Below are 22,724 nucleotides of genomic sequence, written 5' to 3'. Positions count from 1 at the left end.
ATAAAGGGTATGGTTAGAATCCATTTTTACAAGCTTTTCAATGAGCTCATACACGACATAGGTTTGCATTTAAAAAAAGGTTCGGGGGGGTTGCAGCTAAGGGGTTGAAAAAAAAATCATTTTATTGCCAAAAAATGCGTACAACGTGAAATCAACTGACGTGTTTCAGCGTTTTTTCCCTAAAATGCTGGTTAAAAAGATATTAATTTTATTCAGGACTTTTGCGCACCCCTGTATAAAGACCTTTTTTATATTCAGAAAATATAATTTTCCAATGATGATGTATTTCATGGCAAATGCCATGTATATCTTCATGTATTTGAACTTTGTTCGCCATAATAATTTTTGTCAATGAAGGGATCTTGGAACTGAATGACACACGTTTCGTAGTGATTTTATGAAATTATCCAATATGATCCGGCCCAAAGGACCGCTTCCATGTTGGTTTAGTACTTATTATTCAGTTTATTCCATAATAATGAGAAATTACTAGGAAACGTGTGACATTTAGTTTCAAAAATTATTCATTTAGGGAATTATTATGTCAATCAAACAAAATTTTTATACACATGTTGTGATTTGGAAATATCTGATCATTCTCCATGTTATTCATCAAGAAACAAATCAAACAATATTCTCAAGTCAATAAGACTTCTGCAACTCAACTGAATTCTCTTGATGATCGTTTGAAAAAGAGTAACTCTATAAATGTTCAACCATGGCTAAAAAAAATATTGCGATGAATTGAAACATTATATTGAAAGTTGATGTAATCTAAACGAGAAATAACCAAAAACTAGATATTTAGGCTCACTTCAATAGCCTCTACTACTCAACCAATTTCAACAAAAAGAGTATCTGTGAAAGCAGTTTTACTGCTCTCAGGATGAATCGCAATTTAATTTCCTTCGTCAATTTGATGGGTGTAGTTAACTAAAGTTGATGAGTAAGTATCATTTAGGCAAATAATTATGAATTATCAGAAAATTGACAACAAATAGTTGTAGGTCACCACCCTTCTGATGAACAACAAATAAAATTATAGAAACTGTGAATAAATCTGATATTTTTGACACAAATGAATAAATAAATACAATAATTCATGAAGGTTTTCTGTATCTGATTTACCGTAAAGTATTCTTTTGTTGCTCAGTATACCATACATATCTTGAAAATACCTTCATTTCAAACCTAACCTCAAGCCTCGACGTTTAGGAGTAGACAAATTAGGATTCTTGCGGTGACCAGTGATGAGACCTGAGAGTTTAACAGAATGAGACCCCGGCGTCAAGTCACAAAACCCTTGAAGCGAGTTACTACCCGAGGAGTAGGCAGATTGAGGCCTCAGTGAAATCTTTTTGGTAATGGCTTCGAAGCCGAAACGTTGAACAACTACGCGGTTCAAACCGGTATATGGTGACAAATAGGAGCTGTAGAAGGTTTCATATCTCTTCTATTTTGACTCTCGGTCTGCCCCAGATTATGTTGTTGCGATAGAAAATATGACATGGCAAAATAAATGCTGAGTAGAGCAGATTCAACTGAGCTTGATCGCAATGGTTTCCTAGCCTAGTATGGTTCATTTCAATTCGAACGAATGCAATGGGTATGCTTATTCCAATTCAAATTTGAATCTAGATGAGTACAAAAAAAATTTCACTTCATATTTGAAGTTCATCAATTGAAGTTCATTAATTACACAAATATTTTTGGTAACGTCTTCCTCCAAAATGAAATTTCACAGAAATGGGTTGGAGGTATTGACAATGTGTTCATTTCTTCGACACCAGACACTCAACTCATCCATAACATTTTCTAATTTGGTTGTTCACTATTTTGGTATGATGTAATTATGGTACGATCATTAGCTATCGTAGTTATGTGACTATCGACCACCTGTGATGGTAGATCATCAACATATGATGAAAATACTGAAGGCCCAAGAACTGAGCATTGAGGCACAGCGACGGCGCATATCGGGCTAATGGAAAGAAACCGTTCAGGGTCGGATTCTTTTTTATAACCAAAAATGCTCTTCAGTCAACGCTTCTGCCAGTCTCTTCAAATATGTGATCAAGCACACAATAAGAAGCAGTCTCGATGGACCCGCTTTTTATGAAGACAGTCAATTCAATAAGAGCTTTATCACAACCCGACTTCAATCTAAGGAGTATGCATTCATTTTTAACTACCCAATAACACTCTATTCATTGACAAAATATTAGCTTTTCTGAAGAAGCTAGGTCAGGCGCTTTTGACTTAGATATATCATTGAAAAAAACTTTAAACTTAATGACTTTCCAATCAATATGTTGTGATATAAACAGATGTGATTTTCACCAACAGTGTACGACTCCACAGCAAAACTTCCATCAGGAATTCTCAATGGAAACATTAACCAGTTTGGAGATTTTGATATGTGTCTTGGCGCCTACTCTGAAAGTCAAAACATCAGAGGGCAGTACTGTTTGGCCTCCATTGAAGTTAAGGCTCCTCAAAGTTCGTATCTAACTGGGCTGTATTCCCTCATCCATGCTCACCACCATTTCAAAAGTCGATTGGAAGATGTGAGTACCTTGAATTCTTTCCAAATTCCATTGAATTTCTTTCTCTTCAACAATATTCTATAAGACTGAAATGATTTGGTTCACAAAATAAAAACTTCAAGAAACTTACCGTTTTGAGGTGACCCAATTTGAAAAATAATTATGTATAGCGTTAATTTTCAGCCTGGCCATAGAGTTCCTAGATTTTCAAGCATCAATTGGGCTTTGTGTGTTCCAAGTGCATGTTCTCCTCGAGAAGTAGAACTTGGCCTTAGAAGAACCGTCAACAAGATTCTAGAAGGTACAGAAATTCAAACACGTTATGAAGTCGATCCTGCTATGTGTCAGAAAAAAGTGGAATTTAAAATTCCCCTGTCTACGTATATTACTGTGTAAGTTTTTCCAAAATTGTATACCTTTATATATTGAAATAACACTTTTAAAATGGAATGAAATGAATTTATTAAACAACAACAAAAATTAATTGGCGCTCCGGGGCGACTTCATTGATTCCAGTGGCGCATTTGCTTTTTCAGCTGCAGGAGAACCCGGAAAAACCTGCAGCACCACATCATCTGAAGATCATGATCTGCTAATGTCCTCTCTTTTATAAAACAAAATGTAAGGTGTCTCCAGAGGCTCCAATAAATTCAATACATCGCCAGAACAGTTAGTGACTCGACTATCGTAAAACTTAAACCAATCCGTTTCGTCTTTGACCAATGCGTAATATTGACCAGATTCAATGCCAAAACCACTATGGTATACTCTTGGTTTTTCCAAAATAGTAGCAATTTGATTCTCGGAATTGACCGACGTTTTTGCCTTGATCTTTCATTTGCAGTGGGGTTCAAATGCAATATTTCTGAGAATTCAGAACCTACTATTATGGTATTGTATTACAGGTATCGTTGATTGTCATAACTAGACAGTGTTTCTCAAGAATTGCTAGATTTTGGCTTTCTACTACTCTATCTTACCAAAAAACTTTCTTTCCCAAAAATTAATCACTCCTAAAAATATAACCCTTCAATTCAAATTGCTGGATGTTTTTTCATTGTGTAATCTCGTTTTTTTGTATTCGTTGACATTACACTGATTGAATTCTTTCCCAAATGATATTCCTGAATTAATTTGTTGTCTTTATAGCGACTAGCAATTTCCAGAACAATATTGAAACTGCCTTCCGCGGTACATACCAAAAAGTTTGGCCAGCAAACCTCTGGCCCCACATACGGTCAAAGGCCTAAAGAATATCAAGTGCAACCGCTCTTGATCCTCCTTGTTTCTCGATTGCGTTATTCCAAATATGGGTGTCATCAAAAACATGGGAAGAAAGCGCAGTAAATCCTTGAGACTGCAGTATTTTCCAGAGACTTCGAAGAAATGGTGCCCAGAAAAAAGATTTAAATTTTTTTAGCTGTTATAACCACGCGATTATTTGTACATACCTCAAAACAAGACTATCCTCTCTCTATTCGTATATTCATTGATGAGATTTCAAGAGTCTACCAACAACAATATCAACTGAAAACTTTTGCAGATCCGTTTTTGCCGCCTTGATTGTATGGGAAATATTCGCCACTTTCTATGATCACTACGTTGTCGAAAACAAAAGTGAGTTTTTTCATTTTTTGTCCACAATCAATTATAATCACGAAATAATTTCGAGTATTTTTCAGGCAGATGGATTGTGGCTTTCTCGTTGAAAGAGAACTTCATGAATTCGATCAGCTTGAAGCGATCTCCTGGTGACATTGAGGCTGTCCATGGAATCAGATGTCTGAATGCCATACTGTTGCTGGCATCTCATAAGTCGATGGCTACGTTTTTTCTTCCTTATTCCAATAGAACCGAATATGTAGAGGTGAGTTTCTCAAAATGCCAACATTGACTTTACCGGTTTTTCAAACCAATTTATAATTGCTTTAGAAAAAACAATATTGAACACTATAGACCCATTGGTATTCAATCTGAAACGGTGCCCAATCAGTATAAATCCTTCCTGAAGGATACTGAACGGATACATCAGGAGGCTGACATTACATGCATCTCCACTGAATAACCACCAGTATGCTTATCAAACCGGCAAATCGACAGATTTAGTATTAAACAACCTTGTAGAGAAAATCTCCTAATCCCTTGATAATAAAGAGATTGCGGTTGCTGTATTTCTTGATATTGAAGGAGCATTTGCACTTCCTAAATCTATAGGATCGTCTCTGGCAAGGAAAGGTATAGAATCGACCATAACTGGCTTGATCTATGCAATGTTGGTGAACAAAACTGCAACTATGACTCTTTAAAGCGAGGTCATTAAGTTCAACAGAGGCTGCCCTCAAGGTGGGGTACCATCTCCCCTTCTGTGGTCGCTGCTGAAGGATAATCTGCTTGATGCCCTTGACAGAAGAAGAGTATATCTGTAAGCTCATGAAGATGACCTAGTCATCTTGACAAGGTCCACGTCGGCTTGTAATATCCTCCAAAGCACGATGGACGTTGTTTACAGTTAGTGCCTGAGGGAGCAGATGTCTGTAATCCCCAGTAAAACTGTGATAATCCCCTTCACCAGGAGAGAAAAATTGGATGATGTAATGCCGTTTTTTCTCAACGGTGGAGGTGGAACGGAGGTGAAATATCTTGGCATTGTCCTTGATAAAAAACTCACCTGGAACGCTCACTAGGAAAAAGTTTTACACAAAGCCAAACTGTACCTAAGGACATGTCGAAGGCCTTGGGAAAAAATTTGGCTCTAGGTCTCAAACAAATCCATTGAATTTATGTGATGATTGTCAGAGCAATGATCACATTATGGTGCAATTACCTGGTGGCCGAAGGCTTTACAGAAAACGGCCTATGCGAAGCTCTCTGGCCTACAGAGACAGGCTTGTCTGGCCATCAGTGGTGCCTTCAGTACCAAACCGTCAGCGGTCATCGAGATCCTTCTAGATCTACCTCTTCTACGATGTCTAACAGGCCTTCCTACAGGTCACTGTCATTTGAATCATCACTGAAGTCAGTGTGTATCACCTCTGTTTGAAAAATGATGGAACAGCAGAGCACACACTCTGTGCCTACCCGCTGGGGCAGTATAACTTCGCAAAAAGTAATTTCGGTAATATATAAGCTCAACAGCAAAAACCCACAGAAATGGACAACCGTGTCGTTGAACCTGTCAAATATATAATTTACTTTTCAGTGAGGACTTTTCTGTTACATTCAGAAGCTTTCAATTCGATCAATTGGTCGGTCGGTAGCCAAGCGGTTCGGCGTGGGTGCTTTGTTCACTCACTAGAATTGACTGCCGTGTTGGTCGGTGGTTCAAGCCATAGTCTGAACGATCGATCTCCACTTGGTATCGTCCAACCCGTGTTAGGAATCACACGTTAGAAGGTAAGACCTCGTTAATCCTTAGCTCGCACAAGTTTCGACTTCTGAGGGTTGTCGTTCGTAGGGGTGCGACAGCTGGTTAACGGGAAAAACAGATTTGAAACATATTTTAAACAGACAGACCGAATCCCCCATTCATTGGAGATATACTTTAGTAACCTCTTCAAATTAGGGTCTATCCATTTCGGTCTAAGTGGGAGTTATAGAGCTGAGGGATGGTTGGTCACACTTGCATGACACTGACATAGAAGTTCCACAGTGTTCAGTTCTGAATTCCCTATTATTCCTATTAGTATTTGTGACTTTGTTGACTATATACCAGAGGCTGGGGGATCAGATAGCCCAACAAAACTACAAGTAAATCTGAATGTCATGACCAATCAATTCACTATCTGGTGTTATAATAACATACTAGTGGAGAATGGTAGAAACAGTTGTGATGGTGCTTTTCATGAGTGAAGTTCATAACAATTAAAATGGACTGCGTCTCAAGAAAAATATGATGGAACCTTAGAAAGCACTACATTTTTGAAAATGAATTCAGAACAAGATCAAAGATCGAATAGATCATGGGTACAAAAGTGAAATCTCAATTTAATGAAACACTTCCATTGATATTTATTATGGAACATATGCTTGATAGATTGTGAACTTTCTACTACAGTGATGTTTTCCAAAGAACCACCGCCATCTCTACGTCAGGCCGGGTACTTTTGGAAACTTTTGGTACTTCTGGTACAATTTATATATTTTTTCAGATTGTGGAGAGAAACAAAAAATCAAGAAAGGTCGAAACTTGTTTTTATTCCATAATCGACTATTTGTTTAATAAATTTGAAAGGAGTAGTTGTATATTTTAATTTTTCAACTTTGTTTCAGAACAACATCCAATTTAAATTGAGTTTGAAATCGTTTTTGATAAAATTTTGGTAAATGCTGCTGGATTCAGTTGTACTCAGTTTGGAAAATGAAACGAGTTTATTTTTCCATTTATTGTTGTAGTTTTTTCGCATTTTTGGCATCTGTCTTCGTAAACTATTCAATTTTTTCAACCAGTACACAATCTCAATATCATACCACTCGTAGGCATAAGTATTCTTTGTCACAGTGGCCTTATTGACATTCTTCATCATGTATTTGAACCCGATTTTCATTTGCAGTACGTAGGCAGACCTTTTTCAGTCATGGGAAGGGCAGCCAGCCTCTATACAGACCCTTTCATCATGATGTCCGGTATGCTGACGACATACTCCCTTCTGGGGAGACTCAACAGAGACAAAAAAATCAACGTGTTGCAGGAATACGTGTCACGACTGTTTAGAATAGTACCGACCTTTGCCGCGGTCATAGCCTTCTGCACGTTTGTCTTGCCTTGGACGAACAATGGACCTCTATGGAATTTGGTGGTGACGCATCATTCCGATATTTGCAAGAAATATTGGTGGCGGAATTTGATGTTCGTACATAACTATTTTGGATTCAAAGATATGGTGAGTTGGTAGGTTGAAAGGTTATATAGCTGAAGTGCATGACTGTCGCGTATTCATTCAAGTAATACAAAAGCTGTACACTTTTAATTTTTCACTATTGAAAGCCAGTGATGAAAATCATACATTTTGAATTGCCCAATTTCTAGTGTGACAAATACCTCCTTCCTCAATGTACTTCAATTCCCGAAGATTCCACCTTGGTTGGTGAAACGTCTGTCTAGAAGAGTGTTGCACTTTTGATGTTTGAGAACGGTGCTTGTTTTGGAACTCCTGTTTTTATGGTCTGCTCATGTTTCACTCATGTTGAAACCTAGATTTATTGAGAAGAAATATATCAATTCCGCAGCTATTGTTTGGGAGAAATATGTTGAACTGTCGAATGAATATTCAGACAGAAGATATTGTCTGCTTCCCTTGAATCAGGAGAACTTTCATCTAGATAATAAAATAGACAAAAAAAAGGATCCGAAATAGCCCAAAAGCTAGCTATCAGTACTGGACAGACTATCAACAATGTTTCATTAGTTCGGAAGTCCATCGTCTAATATGATAAAATTTGAAATCTCATTATATTAGACCATCATATGAAAATTGAAGTTGAAAAGAATAGCTGAAAATGACAATTATTTTAGGCCATTATATTAAATGGAAAGGGTGGTAACTTTGTTTGTTGCATGGATATAGTTTAGGGTGTTCTTTTTCTTTATAGAATATTTATTCCACTTTATGATTTGCTTTCAGTGCCTAACCCATACCCATCATATTGGCATAGACACCCAGTTGTTCTTCATCTCACCCGTTTTGATATACCTGATTTGGAGATGGCCGAAAAGAGGAAGTATAGCTTTAACCGCTTTGGCTATTATTTCTACTATTATGCGTTTCTACGTGTCATACACAATGAGACTGTCTAACTACGTACATTTTGGAACATCGTAAGTATTCCAGTGGGGTATAAATAACAAAAAATTGTTTTATTCTTGATCAAAGCAAAGCATTCGATCTGGTAAACTTCAAACTATTGCTGAGTAAACTAAAATACATTGGGTTTGAATGCAGTTCTATAGATTAGGTGAGAAGCTATCTCACAGGTAGGGCTCAACGGGTTATACTGGATAATGATCAATTATGCTCATCTCTTCAGGAAACTTCTTCTGGTGTACCACAAGGTAGCATTCTAGGTCCATTAATGTTCTCTCTTTTCATTTTTGACTTTCCTGCCACGTTATCACAGTGCGACGTTCATTTATATGCTGATGATTTTCAATTATATCTGTCAAGTCAATCTAATAATATTAACCATGCTATCACCAGGATGAATTTAGATTTAGAAAATACACTTCTATTTTCCAAAAATCATGGCCTTCGAATAAATCCAAATAAAACAGTAACCCTATGTTTGGGATCTGACCTACAAAGAAATGAAGTTGAAACAAATTTCCATCTTTTTCTTGACAATGAACCGATTGACTGGGTGAATTCAGCAAAAAATTTAGGTGTATATATCGATAACACTCTCTCGTTCAACGAGCACGTTAAACACATTTACAAAACTTGCTTTTCTAAACTGAAATCCAAGTTCAAGTTCCAGCTTTCACATGAAACAAAACTGAAATTAGTTCAATAATTGATTTATCCCCATATTGAGTATTGCTGCTCAGTGTATTACAACTTTTTGCCAGACTATAATAAACACAAACTTCGAAGCATACAAAATGCTTGTATGAGATTTGTGTGCTGCATAAACTACCGTGATCATGTAACTCCATATTTATTGAAATTAGATCACCTGAATATTGAGTTTAGAATTCGTTATCTCATATCTGTATTCTTATATAAACTATTGGAAAGCAGAACTCCTAATTACTTGTTCAGATTGATTAGTAAGCGATCTGATAATCATTCTATCAATTTAAGAAAAGATACAGTTTCCATTCCATATCATGTTACCACCAAATATGAGGGATGTTTTTCTTACTTTGGACCGAAGTATCTAAATAATTTATTATCGTATATTCATTTGTCTATATATCAATTCAAAAAAACTTTGAAAATTCATTTCTTAGATGTTCAAAAATGATTGTAATCTTTTATATTATCTCCATAATAGTTTTTTTATATTATTTTTTGTCTATTGTAACTGTTACTTATAGTCTTACTGACGAGTGGAAGATAGCCTCTGGCTAACCCTTTTCCCTTTGTGTATAAAATTTGTTTTTGCACAATAAACGTTATTATTATTATTATAATAAATGGTAATACGTTTTGAACAATTTTCATATCATGTTTGGCAAATTTGATTAACTCAACATACTTTTTGGGACCACTGAATTGTTAGTTACGATTAATATATTTATTTATAAATCAATTTCAATTTTTTTTGTTATAATACGTTAAAGACGAGTATACCAAAATGAAAAAAATTAAAAATTGCCAATTCAATGTACATAGTCCGCGAAATTTGAACATTCGCGTTGTTTTGAACAGACCTGGTATATGGTTGAATATTATTTCCATGTTTTTTTTTGAAATTTCCTTTTTTAAATTCCGTCATTTCGATTCATGTAAAAATGTTCGTGGGGGTAGTTTCAATGAGTAGGTATACAAGAAATATACCTATAGAAAATTAATCTTTGTTGACTTGATTTTACCGTATTATTCTAATTCGGTTATTTTGATGGAATTTTTCAACAAAATATTATTATTTTCGCAGGGTTCAACAACTTTTCAACACTGCTGACTATATGTACATTTTACCAGCCCACAGAGCGACTGTATATATTATGGGAATATTTCTGGGATATATTTTGAGGAACTTCAGTAACATGTACTTGTCAAAGGTATGCATATATATTTGCTTATTTCAAGTCAACATATTCTATAAACACATTTCATACTTTCTATGATATTTCTCTTGCGAACTTCATTCTTCAAATCTACCAAAATGAGTACTGTATTTCCTACATTCTTATAACACCAACTTACATCTCAATCGAAAACGTAATTGATATTTGTTACTTTCCAGACACAAATCAATATAGGAAATACTTTGGCATTGTGTAGTTTCTGCATATCTTTTCTTGGACCGGCTTTCATGGGAAAAATAGATTATGTCTACGATCCACTAGATGGAGCATGGTACGCAGCATTTTCCCCTATACTGTGGTGCTTTTCTTTTGCTTGGATCATTTTCACTTGGCACTTAGGCTACAAAGGTCTGTATGAACTTTCATATGATTGATATTTCAACTATTGTGATGAACATTTTCGTAAAATGATCTGTCGGAGTTCATTCATTTATTTTTATTTTGAAACGACCGGTATAATTCTGTGAGACATTCTGTATATAAAAAAATCATTATATAATGGAATACAAAGAATTTCAGGAAGAAATGACCTCCAATTTGACCACGCATAAAATTATCTTTCATTTTTCAACACGGGAATCGCATTTCGAACGAAATATTATTCTGAAAAAAAACAGTAGCATATAATATTTCTTTTGAATATCTAGTCTATATTCCTGCAAGGATAAAAAATAGCTGTGAACACTTGGAGGGCGTGTGATGATCCCCTTCACCAGGAGGAGAAAATTGGACGATCTAACGCCACATTTCCTCAATGGTGAGGTCATTCCATTTAGAACGGAGGTGAAATATCTTGGCATTGTCCTTGATAAACAACTTACCTGGAACGCTCACTTGGAAAAAGTTTTACACAAAGCCAGACTGTCCCTATGGACATGCCGAAGGATTTGTGGTAAAACTTGGGGTTCAGGTCCCGAACAAATCCATTGGATTTATTTGATGTTTGTCAGACCAATGATCACTTATGGTGCAATTGCCTGGTGGCTGAATGCTTCACAGAAAACGGCTCTGGCTTACAGAGACAGGCTTGTCTGGCCATCATTGGTGCCATTAGTACCATACTGTCAGAGGCCATGGAGATCCTTGTAGATTCATATCTTCTTCTGAAGTAGGCGTCGAATGCTAAAATGTAAATTTGTTCAGTCTGGTCTGATAATAATGACTTCAACGAACTCAACGAAAATATCTCCCAAAACTTTATTAAATATTTCCCTTAATTTTGGTCTTTTACAGGGCTACCAGGGTTGATATTCTCCAATAAACTCTTCACTCTCTGGACGAAAATCTCCTACACAGTATATCTGACCCAATTCCCACCTACTTCTACAATGTAGGAAGCACCAGATCCTCAAGTGAAGCAGGTTTTTTCAGACTGATATTCAACCTCAAGGAATATGCCTGGGTGATTGTTTTATCCATTATCTTGACGTTAACATTCGAAATTCCGTTCCAAAACGTCAGGCAGATCTTGCTCAAGATTAAACAGGGTGGAAAAGGTCGGTCAGCATCTATTCCGGAAGAGAAGCAAAAAGTTTCGTGATCGTCATTGTTCTGGAAAGGACAGAGTGTATGTGTTGCGCGTATTGTGTGAGTGTGGGTTGTTTGATGGTGTAGAATACCATCATATTTTATATTCTTCGTGAAACCATTTTCAGTCGTCAACTTTTTTGAACCTGCCGAATGAACAGTGTGATTTTTCATAAGATCCACACTTGGTAAAACATGTTTAAACAGAGTGGATTGTGGAGACATTGAAAAAAAAGATGAAACTCTCAAGTAGAGCATAATTTCAGTACTATGTTGTGATATATATGAGTTAAATTCCCATATATATTATTCATCTCATTTATTAAATATAGATGGAAAATGTTTTCATGATTTTTCCATACATTATTCAACCCAGCCGATTCTTGAAAATGGTTTTTTGATGATTTGAGAAAATATATAGGTATCCCAGTGTTTGGAAAGATCGCTAGTTATCAGGTGTAGAGTTTTGGAAGGTTTGAAATACAGAATTCATGAATAATATGCGCTAAGGCTATTGATTGTTCAATTCTTGATTCTAGAGGCTCACAAACTCCAAATATGATTCTGATTACTGGCCATATGAAAGTCAATAACTTCATAATGCACCAGCAATATTAGAGGTTTCACCTCGAAATGAGAGATAGTCAGCTATAAACTTGTGTAAACTTTCATTTTGGCACCCTTAAACTTGTCTCAAAACTTACTTATCGTAGGGTTCCGCGACTACAGATATTCAAAGGTCAATGGTCAAAAAATCGATTTTTCACACATTCACTGCAATATTTCGTTCTCCATGGGTTTTATGCTGTTTATATATTATAGAGTATTGAATTCTACAAATATTGCCACGGTCCGACGTATCATTTCAACATCAAAATATACAGGGTGTTCCTAAAACACATGCTAATATTCAAGGAGGTAATTCTTAGACCCATTTTAAGAAAAAAACTTCCTATGGACATTAATTCTTGCCGAAAATTGGTATTGGAAATGGGTTTCGGTTATTGCATGGGGATTTTCTTCAGCCCACACATGATTGTTATGGAAATTTTGAATGGCATTCCGAGAAAAATTTGCTTCGTCTGTGAACAAAATTTGTGTCTCAAACTGCGGATTTAGTGTAATACTTTGTAGATACCACTGACTGAAGTTCACACGCTGTGGAAAATCTCTGGGGAGTAATGCCTGCACTCTTGAAATATGGTATGGGTATAACAAAAAATCAACCAAAATACGCCAAACAATTTGATGGCAAATATCCAGAGTTCTAGCGATCTTCCTCGTACTCGTCTCAGGATGTTCCTCAATTTCTTGCAGCACCGCTTCCTCAATTTCAGGAGTTCTTACTACACGAGGTCTACCTTCCGGAGTCCCTTTCTTGAAACTACCAGTTTCCCCAAGTCGACGATGAATATTTGAAAAGGTTCGGCTATCTGGTAAGGCACGATTAGGATATCTTTCCTGATAAATGCGCCTGGCTTCTGTTGCATTACCATCGGCAAGGCCATATACGTAATGCATTTGCGCCATTTCCGCATTCGTATAATTTACCATATTTACTGATATTCAGAAAAACAGCGGACTGTCAAAATAACTTCAATAACACTTCAAAATCAATCAAAACGCGCTGTGACAGTTTTTAACACCAACACCTTACTTTAAACCAACATCAATATTAGCTACTGATGTTTGTACATACAGAGAATTCGTTTTTATTGCTATGGTGGGTACGCTGTTTTTTCTGCTTTTAATCTTTAAAAGAAATCACATATCGACAAACTCCATATTTCCAAGAGGTGCAGTAAATAAATTCTGCTACACGTCATTTATTCCAGGATAACTAAATTTATGTTTTCAAAAATTATTAAGCGGTGCTGCGTTATGACATAATTTTAATTGAGAACAGTGCATCTGACAACAAACAAATACCTTTTAGATCCTCAATTATTTTGCAACAAATCTGATCTCTTAGTTTGCTTTCAGTCGATGCACGATACCGCATCAGATTTTTAAGGAATTTATCCTTAAGTAAAGCGATTTTTAATTTTTTGAGCGAAAATCATGCGTCAGACAAAGAAAACCCAGCAAATCAAATGTGCTCAAAAATGTATGGAGATTTTAAAAATAATTTTTAATTCAAGATAAAGCAGTGGCGTAGTATTTTTTTCGCCAAAAATATACATTTAAAAACTCGTACGTACGCCACTGGCAGAGAAAATTAAGAAAATTGTACATCAGAAAATGCGCCTTGAGGCATGGAACATATGTACCAAATATGCCAAAGATGTCTACAAAATTGTCTCAGTTATTATTAAAAAATTGATTATTTTTGAAAACTTTGCCACCCTGTATCTCAAAAGTTAAGGCGTTTAGGACATACATCCATAGGACATTTTTTCCTCAAAATGGGTCTAAGAATTACCTCCTTAAATATTAGCATGTGTTTAAGGAACACCCTGTATACCAATAAATGAACTGCTTTCAATACTGGTAATAAAAACACCAGATATTTGCAATAAATATGTTGAAAATCGATTTTTTCGACATTCGACCTTGAAAAATCTGTAGTTTCTGACACCCTACGACGAGTAGGTTCTGAAACAAGTCCAAGGGTGCCGAAATGAGGGTCTATACAACTTTATAGCTGACTATTTCTCATTTCGAGATACTTGCCCTAATTTGACTAATATTCCTGGACTATAAGTTGTTATATTTATTCTATATGTTCGCGCAAATTGCCAGAGTGTTTGTATATAAGTGTATTAGATATATTGAATAAGAAGTGTTCAAATACTAAATGGATTTTAGTCATATCGTGATAGCGAATTATAAAACTGTTTGAGAAAAATGGTTTTTTTTTTACCTATGAAGCGATATAGAAGAACCTGAAACAAAACCTAATCTGATATATGCCCTGGCCACTGATACATCTGGAGAAATTGATTAGGCTCCAGTAGATTTTTTCATTATCAGAAAAAAGTAGGCATTGGTTAAAACAAATAGTGTTGTATTTCTGTCCAATCTGTTTATTCCACCTTCATAAAAACATCCCCTTAGCGATCTCTGATCTCTTTGATGTGAATCCAGCAATCCAGCAACCAATCAAGTGATAGCTCATTCAACAAGCGTTCATTGCTAGACATTTTCTCTCGAAATGGAGAATTCGGGCTTGTTGAAACATTCCTTAGGAAGAGAAGACATTTCTCCTTGTTGGGAGTATCAAATTTTCTAGTATTTTTGATGTTTGTGACCTAGTACCCACAACAAGTTCATTCAAACTTCTTTCTATCAATTTCTTCATCAGTTGTCCTGAATCAATATAGATTCAATAGCGTATGTTAGATCAACTCATTATTTACCCTCAGTTCATGATTTTATTTCAGTTCCGCCAAAAAAATACTGATCTGTCTTTCATGATCCTTCAATCATTTATGAAGCTTGTGCTTCTTCCCCTTTGGGTCCTCTTTATGTTGATTTTCTCGATCTGGTAAATTTTGGATCAATTATCGCCGAACTGAAATATATCGTATTTGATGAATTCACTAAACTTGACGACGAACGAAAGCAATAAAATCGATCTATTTTTCATTTCCAGTAAGCCCTGCTTTGCACGATTCAGAATTTCATGTATGAGTAACATGAGGATTTGAAATCATCAAAAATGGAGTCATACGATTTCTGCATTTTTCGAAAACAAAAGCATATGATACACATGGCATCAATTTAAGGAAAAAGTGTTTTGACTTTCTGCTTGTGTTACTTTTCATGACTTGAACCCCCAAGTTCTCACCTCATGAACAATAAACCAGACAGACCCAAATCTCCTGCCGTGAAACACTGATAAAGAACATAAAACTATCAACAAGATGATCGTTCTGGAAAATGTCCGAACAATTTTATTTGCTCTCATGAAAACACTGTTAGTCAGCCTATCTGTTTGATCGACCATGAGAACATTGGGAACACCAAATACTTTTTCTATTTTTGTTCCACGTATAACAATGGATTTGAACAACTTTTCCATCACGATAAAGATCTGAAGTGTGCGGAGATAAAGAAACCTATTTATTGGCGGTTTTTCAGTGCTTTCAATCAAAAGTTGAATAATTTCTACGAAATGAAAACCATACCAACGATTCTGACTACTTTGGTAGTTCGTAAGTAAACTTTTTACAATAGCTATCACTGAAGTCATCTGATTTTCATAAAGGTTATGATTACTGCATCATAGCTAATAACGATAGCCTTTCCACAGAACTTCATACTTAGTAATGTGTTGAGGAGAATATTTTCATTGTAGCTCCCAAAACTTCATAGTTTAACAATTTTGAACCATGATCATTGAAATATTTAAAGTATGGAACTGAAAGCTCTAGCGTTGAACAAATCCAAGACGTATACTTTTTCCAATCACTAGAACGAACCAAGTTGGTATCCTGAAGACGCCAAATCGGTTGTTTGGGTGTTTGAGAATATTATTTTCAATTTGTATTTCTGAGAATAATAGGGCAGAGTTTTTCCGTTTTGAAATATAGCTTCTATCCTAAAATTCATCTTCGATAAGTTTGTTGGGGCTTTAACTGGACCTGGACACCAATATGTCTTAGCTACTTCTCAAAAGCTTGAACACTGTTCAGAACCAGAAAACTGTACACACCTCAGCAACTTTTGATGCTTTGCAAAGCTCAGATCAGAGCTTTTTGGAGTATTATTCCCACGGTTTGAGAACAACCATGAATTCAAGCGCCTCCATTTCTAGTAGAAAGGTTTGAAACTTAACCTGTTGGAAAGTATGAAAATGAACACATTCAGAAACTAATTAGTTGAGACAGAGTTGGTTGTGATTCCTTTTAAACTTCCATGGTTTCAACAATTCCAAAGATGCTTTCGAAAGATCATTTTAAGGTCTTTCAGTACCATCATTTAATGTTTCTGACTTCAAATATAACAGAGATATCATTTGGTACTTAACTTCTGGGACACCCTTTATGTTACTGTACAATATCAAAACATATGGTGCCAAACCTAGGAATCAGTTCTGATCTGGAACCATATGAATGTCAAAATGATTTAGTCACGAACCTTCTCCATCGGACCGATAAAATTATTGTTTTCATTGATTGATTTGATGATTTCGGTAGATATTCTATCTGGACCTTGAATCATTGTTGTCGTTTAAAAATGAATAAAATATCAGCATAGCATGGGCTTGTTTCATGATTTTTGGTTTATAGTCCACTTGATAGAAATTTTAAATTGAAAAACAGTGCACTTTGTTTCATCTCTCTGATTACCGTAGTTTTTCCGAAATTAATTATTAAAAATCGAATGTGGTAGGGTGGTGACGTCATGCCCCTATTCCCGCTTCTTGTTCGATTGACCAATAGAAACAATAGAAATAATCAACATTGCCAAATGGTAAAATTTTCGAAGCCTATAATTATTAATTTAATTATGAAAGTGTATATGAACCCGTTGACGTTTCAATTAATGAAAAATTTTCCACATGGAATAGAATTTACACGAAAAATCATGTTTGCAAATAAGTTCTACATCTAAAATCAGTACACAGAGTCGAAAGATCACAAAATATTTACCTAAACAATGATTCTATGGATTATTTAATAATATACAGTTATGAAAACAAAAAAACATAGCAAAGTGGATTAAAAAATCATTTCAAATATTATTGTCCATTTTAATGCCTAATTCGTGGATTCGAGCGATCTTATTATTGTATATTTGTTTGTTTGCTGGCTTTATATCACAATTTATTTGTTTATTCGGCATTGAAAATGTATGTCATATCGGATCCATTCTGCTTGTTTTTGCAACATTGAGTTTCAACTCTTTCTTAGCTGACATCTCGAGTAGGAACAATTCGTTTTTTCATCGAGTTTAGTTTGTGTATTGGTTTATAAGTGAGTTATTTCATATAATGAAATGTTATATAAAAAGTTATATCTAAATATAATTCTATATAGAAATAAACGAGCTGCATTTTCGAATGGTTTACGAATGCTCATGAACCCTAATAAAATAAATCAATTATACATTCATGCCACCCACGAAAAAATAAGAAATTCAACGTTACTGGTATATTAGGCATATTGTCATCAAGTCAGCCAGCGCCCTCTGTAGTATATGCGACTATCAATATTTCACTGGTGAAGTAAAGGCAATAACATAAACCCATACAAAAAGGCCATCTGTAAGATCGGCAAAAAGGACAATCCTCGAATAACAAAGGCGGTTCTTACCGAAACCAGGCGTCAGCATTGACCGTCAAACGAAATTCGTCCTTGTCATAGGTCGGATTGGTGGTGCTCAGCTGAATCACGAATGCTATGCTGGGCTCAACTGTCCCAAGAAGACCAACCTTTCAAGGTCTGACTCCTAATAATTTTAGAACAAGCTTCTTCAATCTCTGTTTTTTTGAGTATCATCTGTAACGATTTTTTCAGTTGCTGTCTGCAACGGTGAGGAACACCATCATATAAAAATAATAGAGGGAGGGATCCATGGACCTGCCACCACAACCCGCTACTGGGACTGCTGCAAACCCACCTGTTCCTGGCCCGGAAACATAGAGTACAAGAAACCCGTGAAAGCCTGCAGAGCTGATGGGGTCACTGCCCAAGATCCCGAAAATCAATCGGGCTGTATCGGAGGACAGTCCTACGTTTGCACAGATCAATCCATGTATGCCATTAATGACACTTTGGCTTATGGATTCGTAGCTGCAGGTTTCAGTGAGAGCACGACGCTGGAGAACATGTGCTGCGCTTGCGTTATGTTCACGTTCAAAGACCAGGGCCTGGAAAACAAGAAAATGGTTGTCCAAATGACCAACACTGGAAAGGTTGGACCTGAAGGTGAGAATTGTGAAAACAGCTGAGTTGGAATATTTTTAGACACGTTGTACTAATTTTTTATTGGTGTACCTTCCAACAGCTACCCTTTAATAATATAGTTCGACTTTAGGTCGATGATGGCCACTATCTTGCACTGATAAGTGGCTAATGAGCTCGAAACCGGTCTGCAAGTTTGCCCATTCCAAAATTAAAGGTCGACTCTTCCAGTTGTATTGCCAATTGCATATGCAGGAAATTTTCTGTGAAGATTCCTGCACTGACGCCTGTCGGATATAATCCAACGCCCTTCGTGGTATCAGTCAGGGGAATAGTTGTTTTCTGAGAAGCGTCAGTCCATTAATAATAATCTCTTTATTTACTCAGATTGATTCGTATAACCACAGGAGCAAAAGTACAAATGGAAAAGAGGAAAACGTCAATGTACAATATTGAAAAGAAATAAAACTATGGAAAATAGATAATGTCACAAAGTTGTAAATTAAAAAAATGTGTAAAAAAATTAAAAATAAATATATATATACATACACACACACACATGTATATATATACACATATATACATACATACACACACATACATATATATACACATATACATACACACATATATACAACATACACAGATGTATACCACATAAATATAATAATAGATAATTGTTTCCTGTACACACATATAGTATTGGATTACAAATAAAAGTCATCATTAATTACTGTAGCAGTTCTTTGACAGAAGAAGTTGCTTCAGTCTTGATTTAAAAATGTGTACATTTTCAGAATTTCTGATATTGTCGGGGAGTTTATTAAAAAGTTTGCAGCCTTGAAACTCAAAACTTCTTTGGAAAAGAGCAGTGCGATGTAGACTAGGTAATAATAAGTGGGCATTCCGAGTAGAGTGATTCTGATAGGCTCTGTTAGCAGCCAAAGTGTTTCTATTTCGATAGATATATGTGCAAGCTTCCATTATGTATACTCCTGCTAGCGTTAATATTTTCAAATTCTGAAAAGTTTCTCTACAAGAATTTCTATAGCTCAACTTAGCAATGATCCTAATAGCATACTCTTGTAGACAAAACACACGAGACACGGTAGAGGATGTGCCCCAATTAAGGATGCCATATCTAAGATGCGAATTGAAGTTTGCGTAATAGACAGTTAATAAAATACTTTGTAATGCAATTTAACCTACTGTGTAGGTATATTTGAGACTGGCTTGAACGTTTAAAGTTCATTTATTTAGATTTGTTCACTGGCAGTCTTCAAACATAGCCCACTGACTAATAAGAAAATAATGAATTCATTTTCACCATTAATATGGAAGTGCCCAATCTCCATACAGTCTTTTTCAACTATAATTACTGTTTTAATCCTTTTCTGCCAGTCTTCTTCGGTAATATTAGATACTTCTTCTTTAATTAGCTTTATTACCTTCTTATTGAAAAATTATTTTTACGCCTGATGCTTTGTTTCAATTTTCTGCAAATCAACTCGATGGGATTGAAAACACAAAAAAATAGGGGAAGTCTTAGTATGGTGAGTCCATACTTTTCAACAATATTGTCAAAGGGATACACTTTTTCAAATGTTTTTTCCTGTAGAACTTCAAGTAGTAAGTTTTTGGTATAGTAAACTTCAAAATACAAATTGTTATCCATCAAGAAACTTTCTATTTAATCTTTCCTCGAATTTTTATTCGGTACTTTGATGAGCTGTCGCGAATGATAAGAAGCGTTGTCAAGAACTATTGATCTATTCGCATCCAAATTTGGGATCAATGTGTTTTCAAAACATTCCTCGAAAATATTACCTTTCATATTCTTATGATAGTCAACCAAGTTTTTTTTCCACATAATTTCAAAGAATTAGGAACCCATCCTTCACTTCCTCCACGATGCACAATGATTAGTCGCGGTCCTTTGTTTGCAAGCATGTTTGGCGTACACATTTTCGAACCATCAGTCCACCCTTTCGTGACTGTGTCATGTCATACCAAATTTCGTCCAAATAGCAAATGTGCGTTGTTCTTGTCTATAGGTAGTTATTTGTTCCAAGTATTTGTTTCGCAATTCCAATATTCTTCTACTTTCATAATTGCTTGACATTTGTTTATTTTTTCAAATCTAAATCGTAGTATCTTTTTCCAATTCTGAAGAGTTTTGTCACAGCAGCTCACGTTACAGCCGGAAGTATTCAATTTCTCCCTTATGATTTAAGTTGTGAGAATCTCGTATATTGTTTGTTTTCAATGATTTTTGCTGATGATTTGCTAATCCTGTACCACATCGCATCTTGCGTTCATAGGTTCTGTTCTTGACCATTTTACTTACAGTTGAGAAAGGAATTTCGCTCAAATCTGGTGTTGCTTGTAATAGTTTGTTTCCCTCGAAACCAATCTCATTCACTATCTATTTTTCACATTGTTCACCATCGCTATTGGAATCACTACACTGGAAAAAGTCTGCGTTGTTATCACACTCGTTATTATTATTAGTACTTGTCCAAGGACGCCACATTTTAAACAGATAGCAAAAATTTTAAGTAATTATAACTGCACCAATATCGAATTTTAACACTCAAATCGCGATCAGTTCCTGAACTAAACCGCCATCTTTAAGAGTGCACGGTATCGTTTACTTCGACTATACCTATCTATATTGCCTATATGCATATCTGAAGTACGCGTCAGCTTGTTTGAAACCAACTTTTGAATTGAACAATCTTGTGTTTCAAAGTTTCCATGGCGACATCAAAAAACCCGAGAAATGTCACTTTCTGCTTTTCCATCTGTTTGATGTTAGGGTAATGACTGCGATTCCGTTTTACTGTTCAAGTTATCTACAGTAGAACTAATTTTGGAGCAATATGCAATCAGTAACACCCTAAAGCTACGCCACTGGCGAAAAATGCACAATTATCATCATAGATAACGTGTTTGTTTGAAAAAAAACTTCTTTTTGAAAGTATACCTGTTATCGTTCAACAAATTGGTTATATTTTTTTTTTTTTTTTTTTTTTTTTTTTTTTTCTGATTGATTCGGCCGTTACTTGATGAAGATCCATAGTAATTTCACAAACTACACTTAAACGATTTGATCTCCACTAACTTTATTGAAAATAATCATAACATGTTTCGCTAAAACATTAGCTTTTTCATCATTTGAAAAAGCTAATGTTTTAGCGAAACATGTTATGATTATTTTCAATAAAGTTAGTGGAGATCAAATCGTTTAAGTGTAGTTTGTGAAATTGGTTATACTTCAAAAACTAATCGAGATAATCGTGCTACAAATGTTCAGTACCTACTCAAAATTATCTATGAAGTTGATCGATTAAATTCTAGAAATAATTGAATATGTCGTAGAGTTGGATTACTTTGTTGACAATCTAATCTCTAATCATATATTTCCAAAACAAAACTCTTGAACAAATTCCAATTTGTTTTTTATTTAGAACACGACATGTTTGACATCGCAATGCCAGGCAGTGGCGTAGGATATTACACAGAAGGGTGCACTACCCAGTGGAACAGTGACGTCAGCAACTGGGGTGACCAATACGGTGGTGTACGAGATGAAGCTGGTTGTTACAAACTTCCCAAGGAGCTGTTGGAAGGATGTCTTTTCCGGTTCCATTGGATGAAGGGGGCTTCCAATCCGGACGTTTACTTCCAACAAGTTGAATGCCCTAAGGAGCTCACAGATAGGACTGGCTGTTTCCCTTTGAATTGATTCTGTTAGCTTATTTAAGATAATAAAATATTGTGATATTCACATTCGGTTTTTCTTTATATCGATTCATTCCGTAATTTGTTCTGTTAGAGTCGAGATTTATGAAATATTTGAGTTTGAAGCAATTTTTTACCTATAACGGATGTCAAATAGAGGGATGATTCGACTTTGGTTTCGATATCATAACCATATATCTAGGATTCGTCACCAGTTACGACTCTTTTGAGCAAATCTGGATCGCCTTTGACGTATGGGGCATTTTCAAAAATATTATTTCATTGAAACGAAAATATTGTTGTCGAGGT

General features: G+C 35.5%; 2 protein-coding genes across 2 annotated transcripts in view; both read left to right on the top strand.

The window, feature by feature from the left end:
* LOC111505700 (nose resistant to fluoxetine protein 6) overlaps window positions 1-14,668 on the top strand; it is a 44,010-nt gene extending 29,342 nt beyond the window's left edge. Inside the window, 10 exon segments of the mRNA XM_074174719.1 lie at window positions 2,347-2,567; window positions 2,730-2,938; window positions 4,090-4,163; window positions 4,229-4,413; window positions 7,097-7,426; window positions 8,168-8,361; window positions 10,140-10,266; window positions 10,452-10,641; window positions 11,527-11,607; window positions 11,610-14,668. Of these exon segments, the coding sequence (XP_074030820.1) occupies window positions 2,347-2,567; window positions 2,730-2,938; window positions 4,090-4,163; window positions 4,229-4,413; window positions 7,097-7,426; window positions 8,168-8,361; window positions 10,140-10,266; window positions 10,452-10,641; window positions 11,527-11,607; window positions 11,610-11,833 (1,835 nt within the window). The 3' untranslated portion in view covers window positions 11,834-14,668.
* A 1,157-nt stretch (window positions 14,669-15,825) lies between these two features.
* On the top strand, window positions 15,826-22,461 carry LOC111505701 (endoglucanase). The gene is made up of 3 exons (XM_023160553.2): window positions 15,826-15,977; window positions 18,285-18,695; window positions 22,142-22,461. Exons 1-3 carry the CDS (start codon window positions 15,938-15,940, stop codon window positions 22,417-22,419), a joined length of 729 nt encoding a protein of 242 aa, XP_023016321.1. The 5' UTR covers window positions 15,826-15,937; the 3' UTR covers window positions 22,420-22,461.
* Window positions 22,462-22,724: the final 263 nt, after the last annotated feature.

This window comes from Leptinotarsa decemlineata, unplaced genomic scaffold (assembly GCF_025532065.1).
Source record: "Leptinotarsa decemlineata unplaced genomic scaffold, Ldec_3_MD MMD2_tig00000882_RagTag_RagTag, whole genome shotgun sequence".
NCBI classification, from domain to species: domain Eukaryota; kingdom Metazoa; phylum Arthropoda; class Insecta; order Coleoptera; family Chrysomelidae; genus Leptinotarsa; species Leptinotarsa decemlineata.
Note: the sequence above shows the minus strand (reverse complement) of the source record. Positions and strands in the feature narration are given on the sequence as shown.

Coding starts and splice junctions, on each gene's coding strand:
- LOC111505701 (XM_023160553.2), top strand. CDS start 15,938: ATGAAAACCATACCAACGATTCTGACTACTTTGGTAGTTC. Junction 15,978..18,284: donor TCTGACTACTTTGGTAGTTC/GTAAGTAAACTT, acceptor CGATTTTTTCAG/TTGCTGTCTGCAACGGTGAG. Junction 18,696..22,141: donor TGGAAAGGTTGGACCTGAAG/GTGAGAATTGTG, acceptor TTTTTTATTTAG/AACACGACATGTTTGACATC.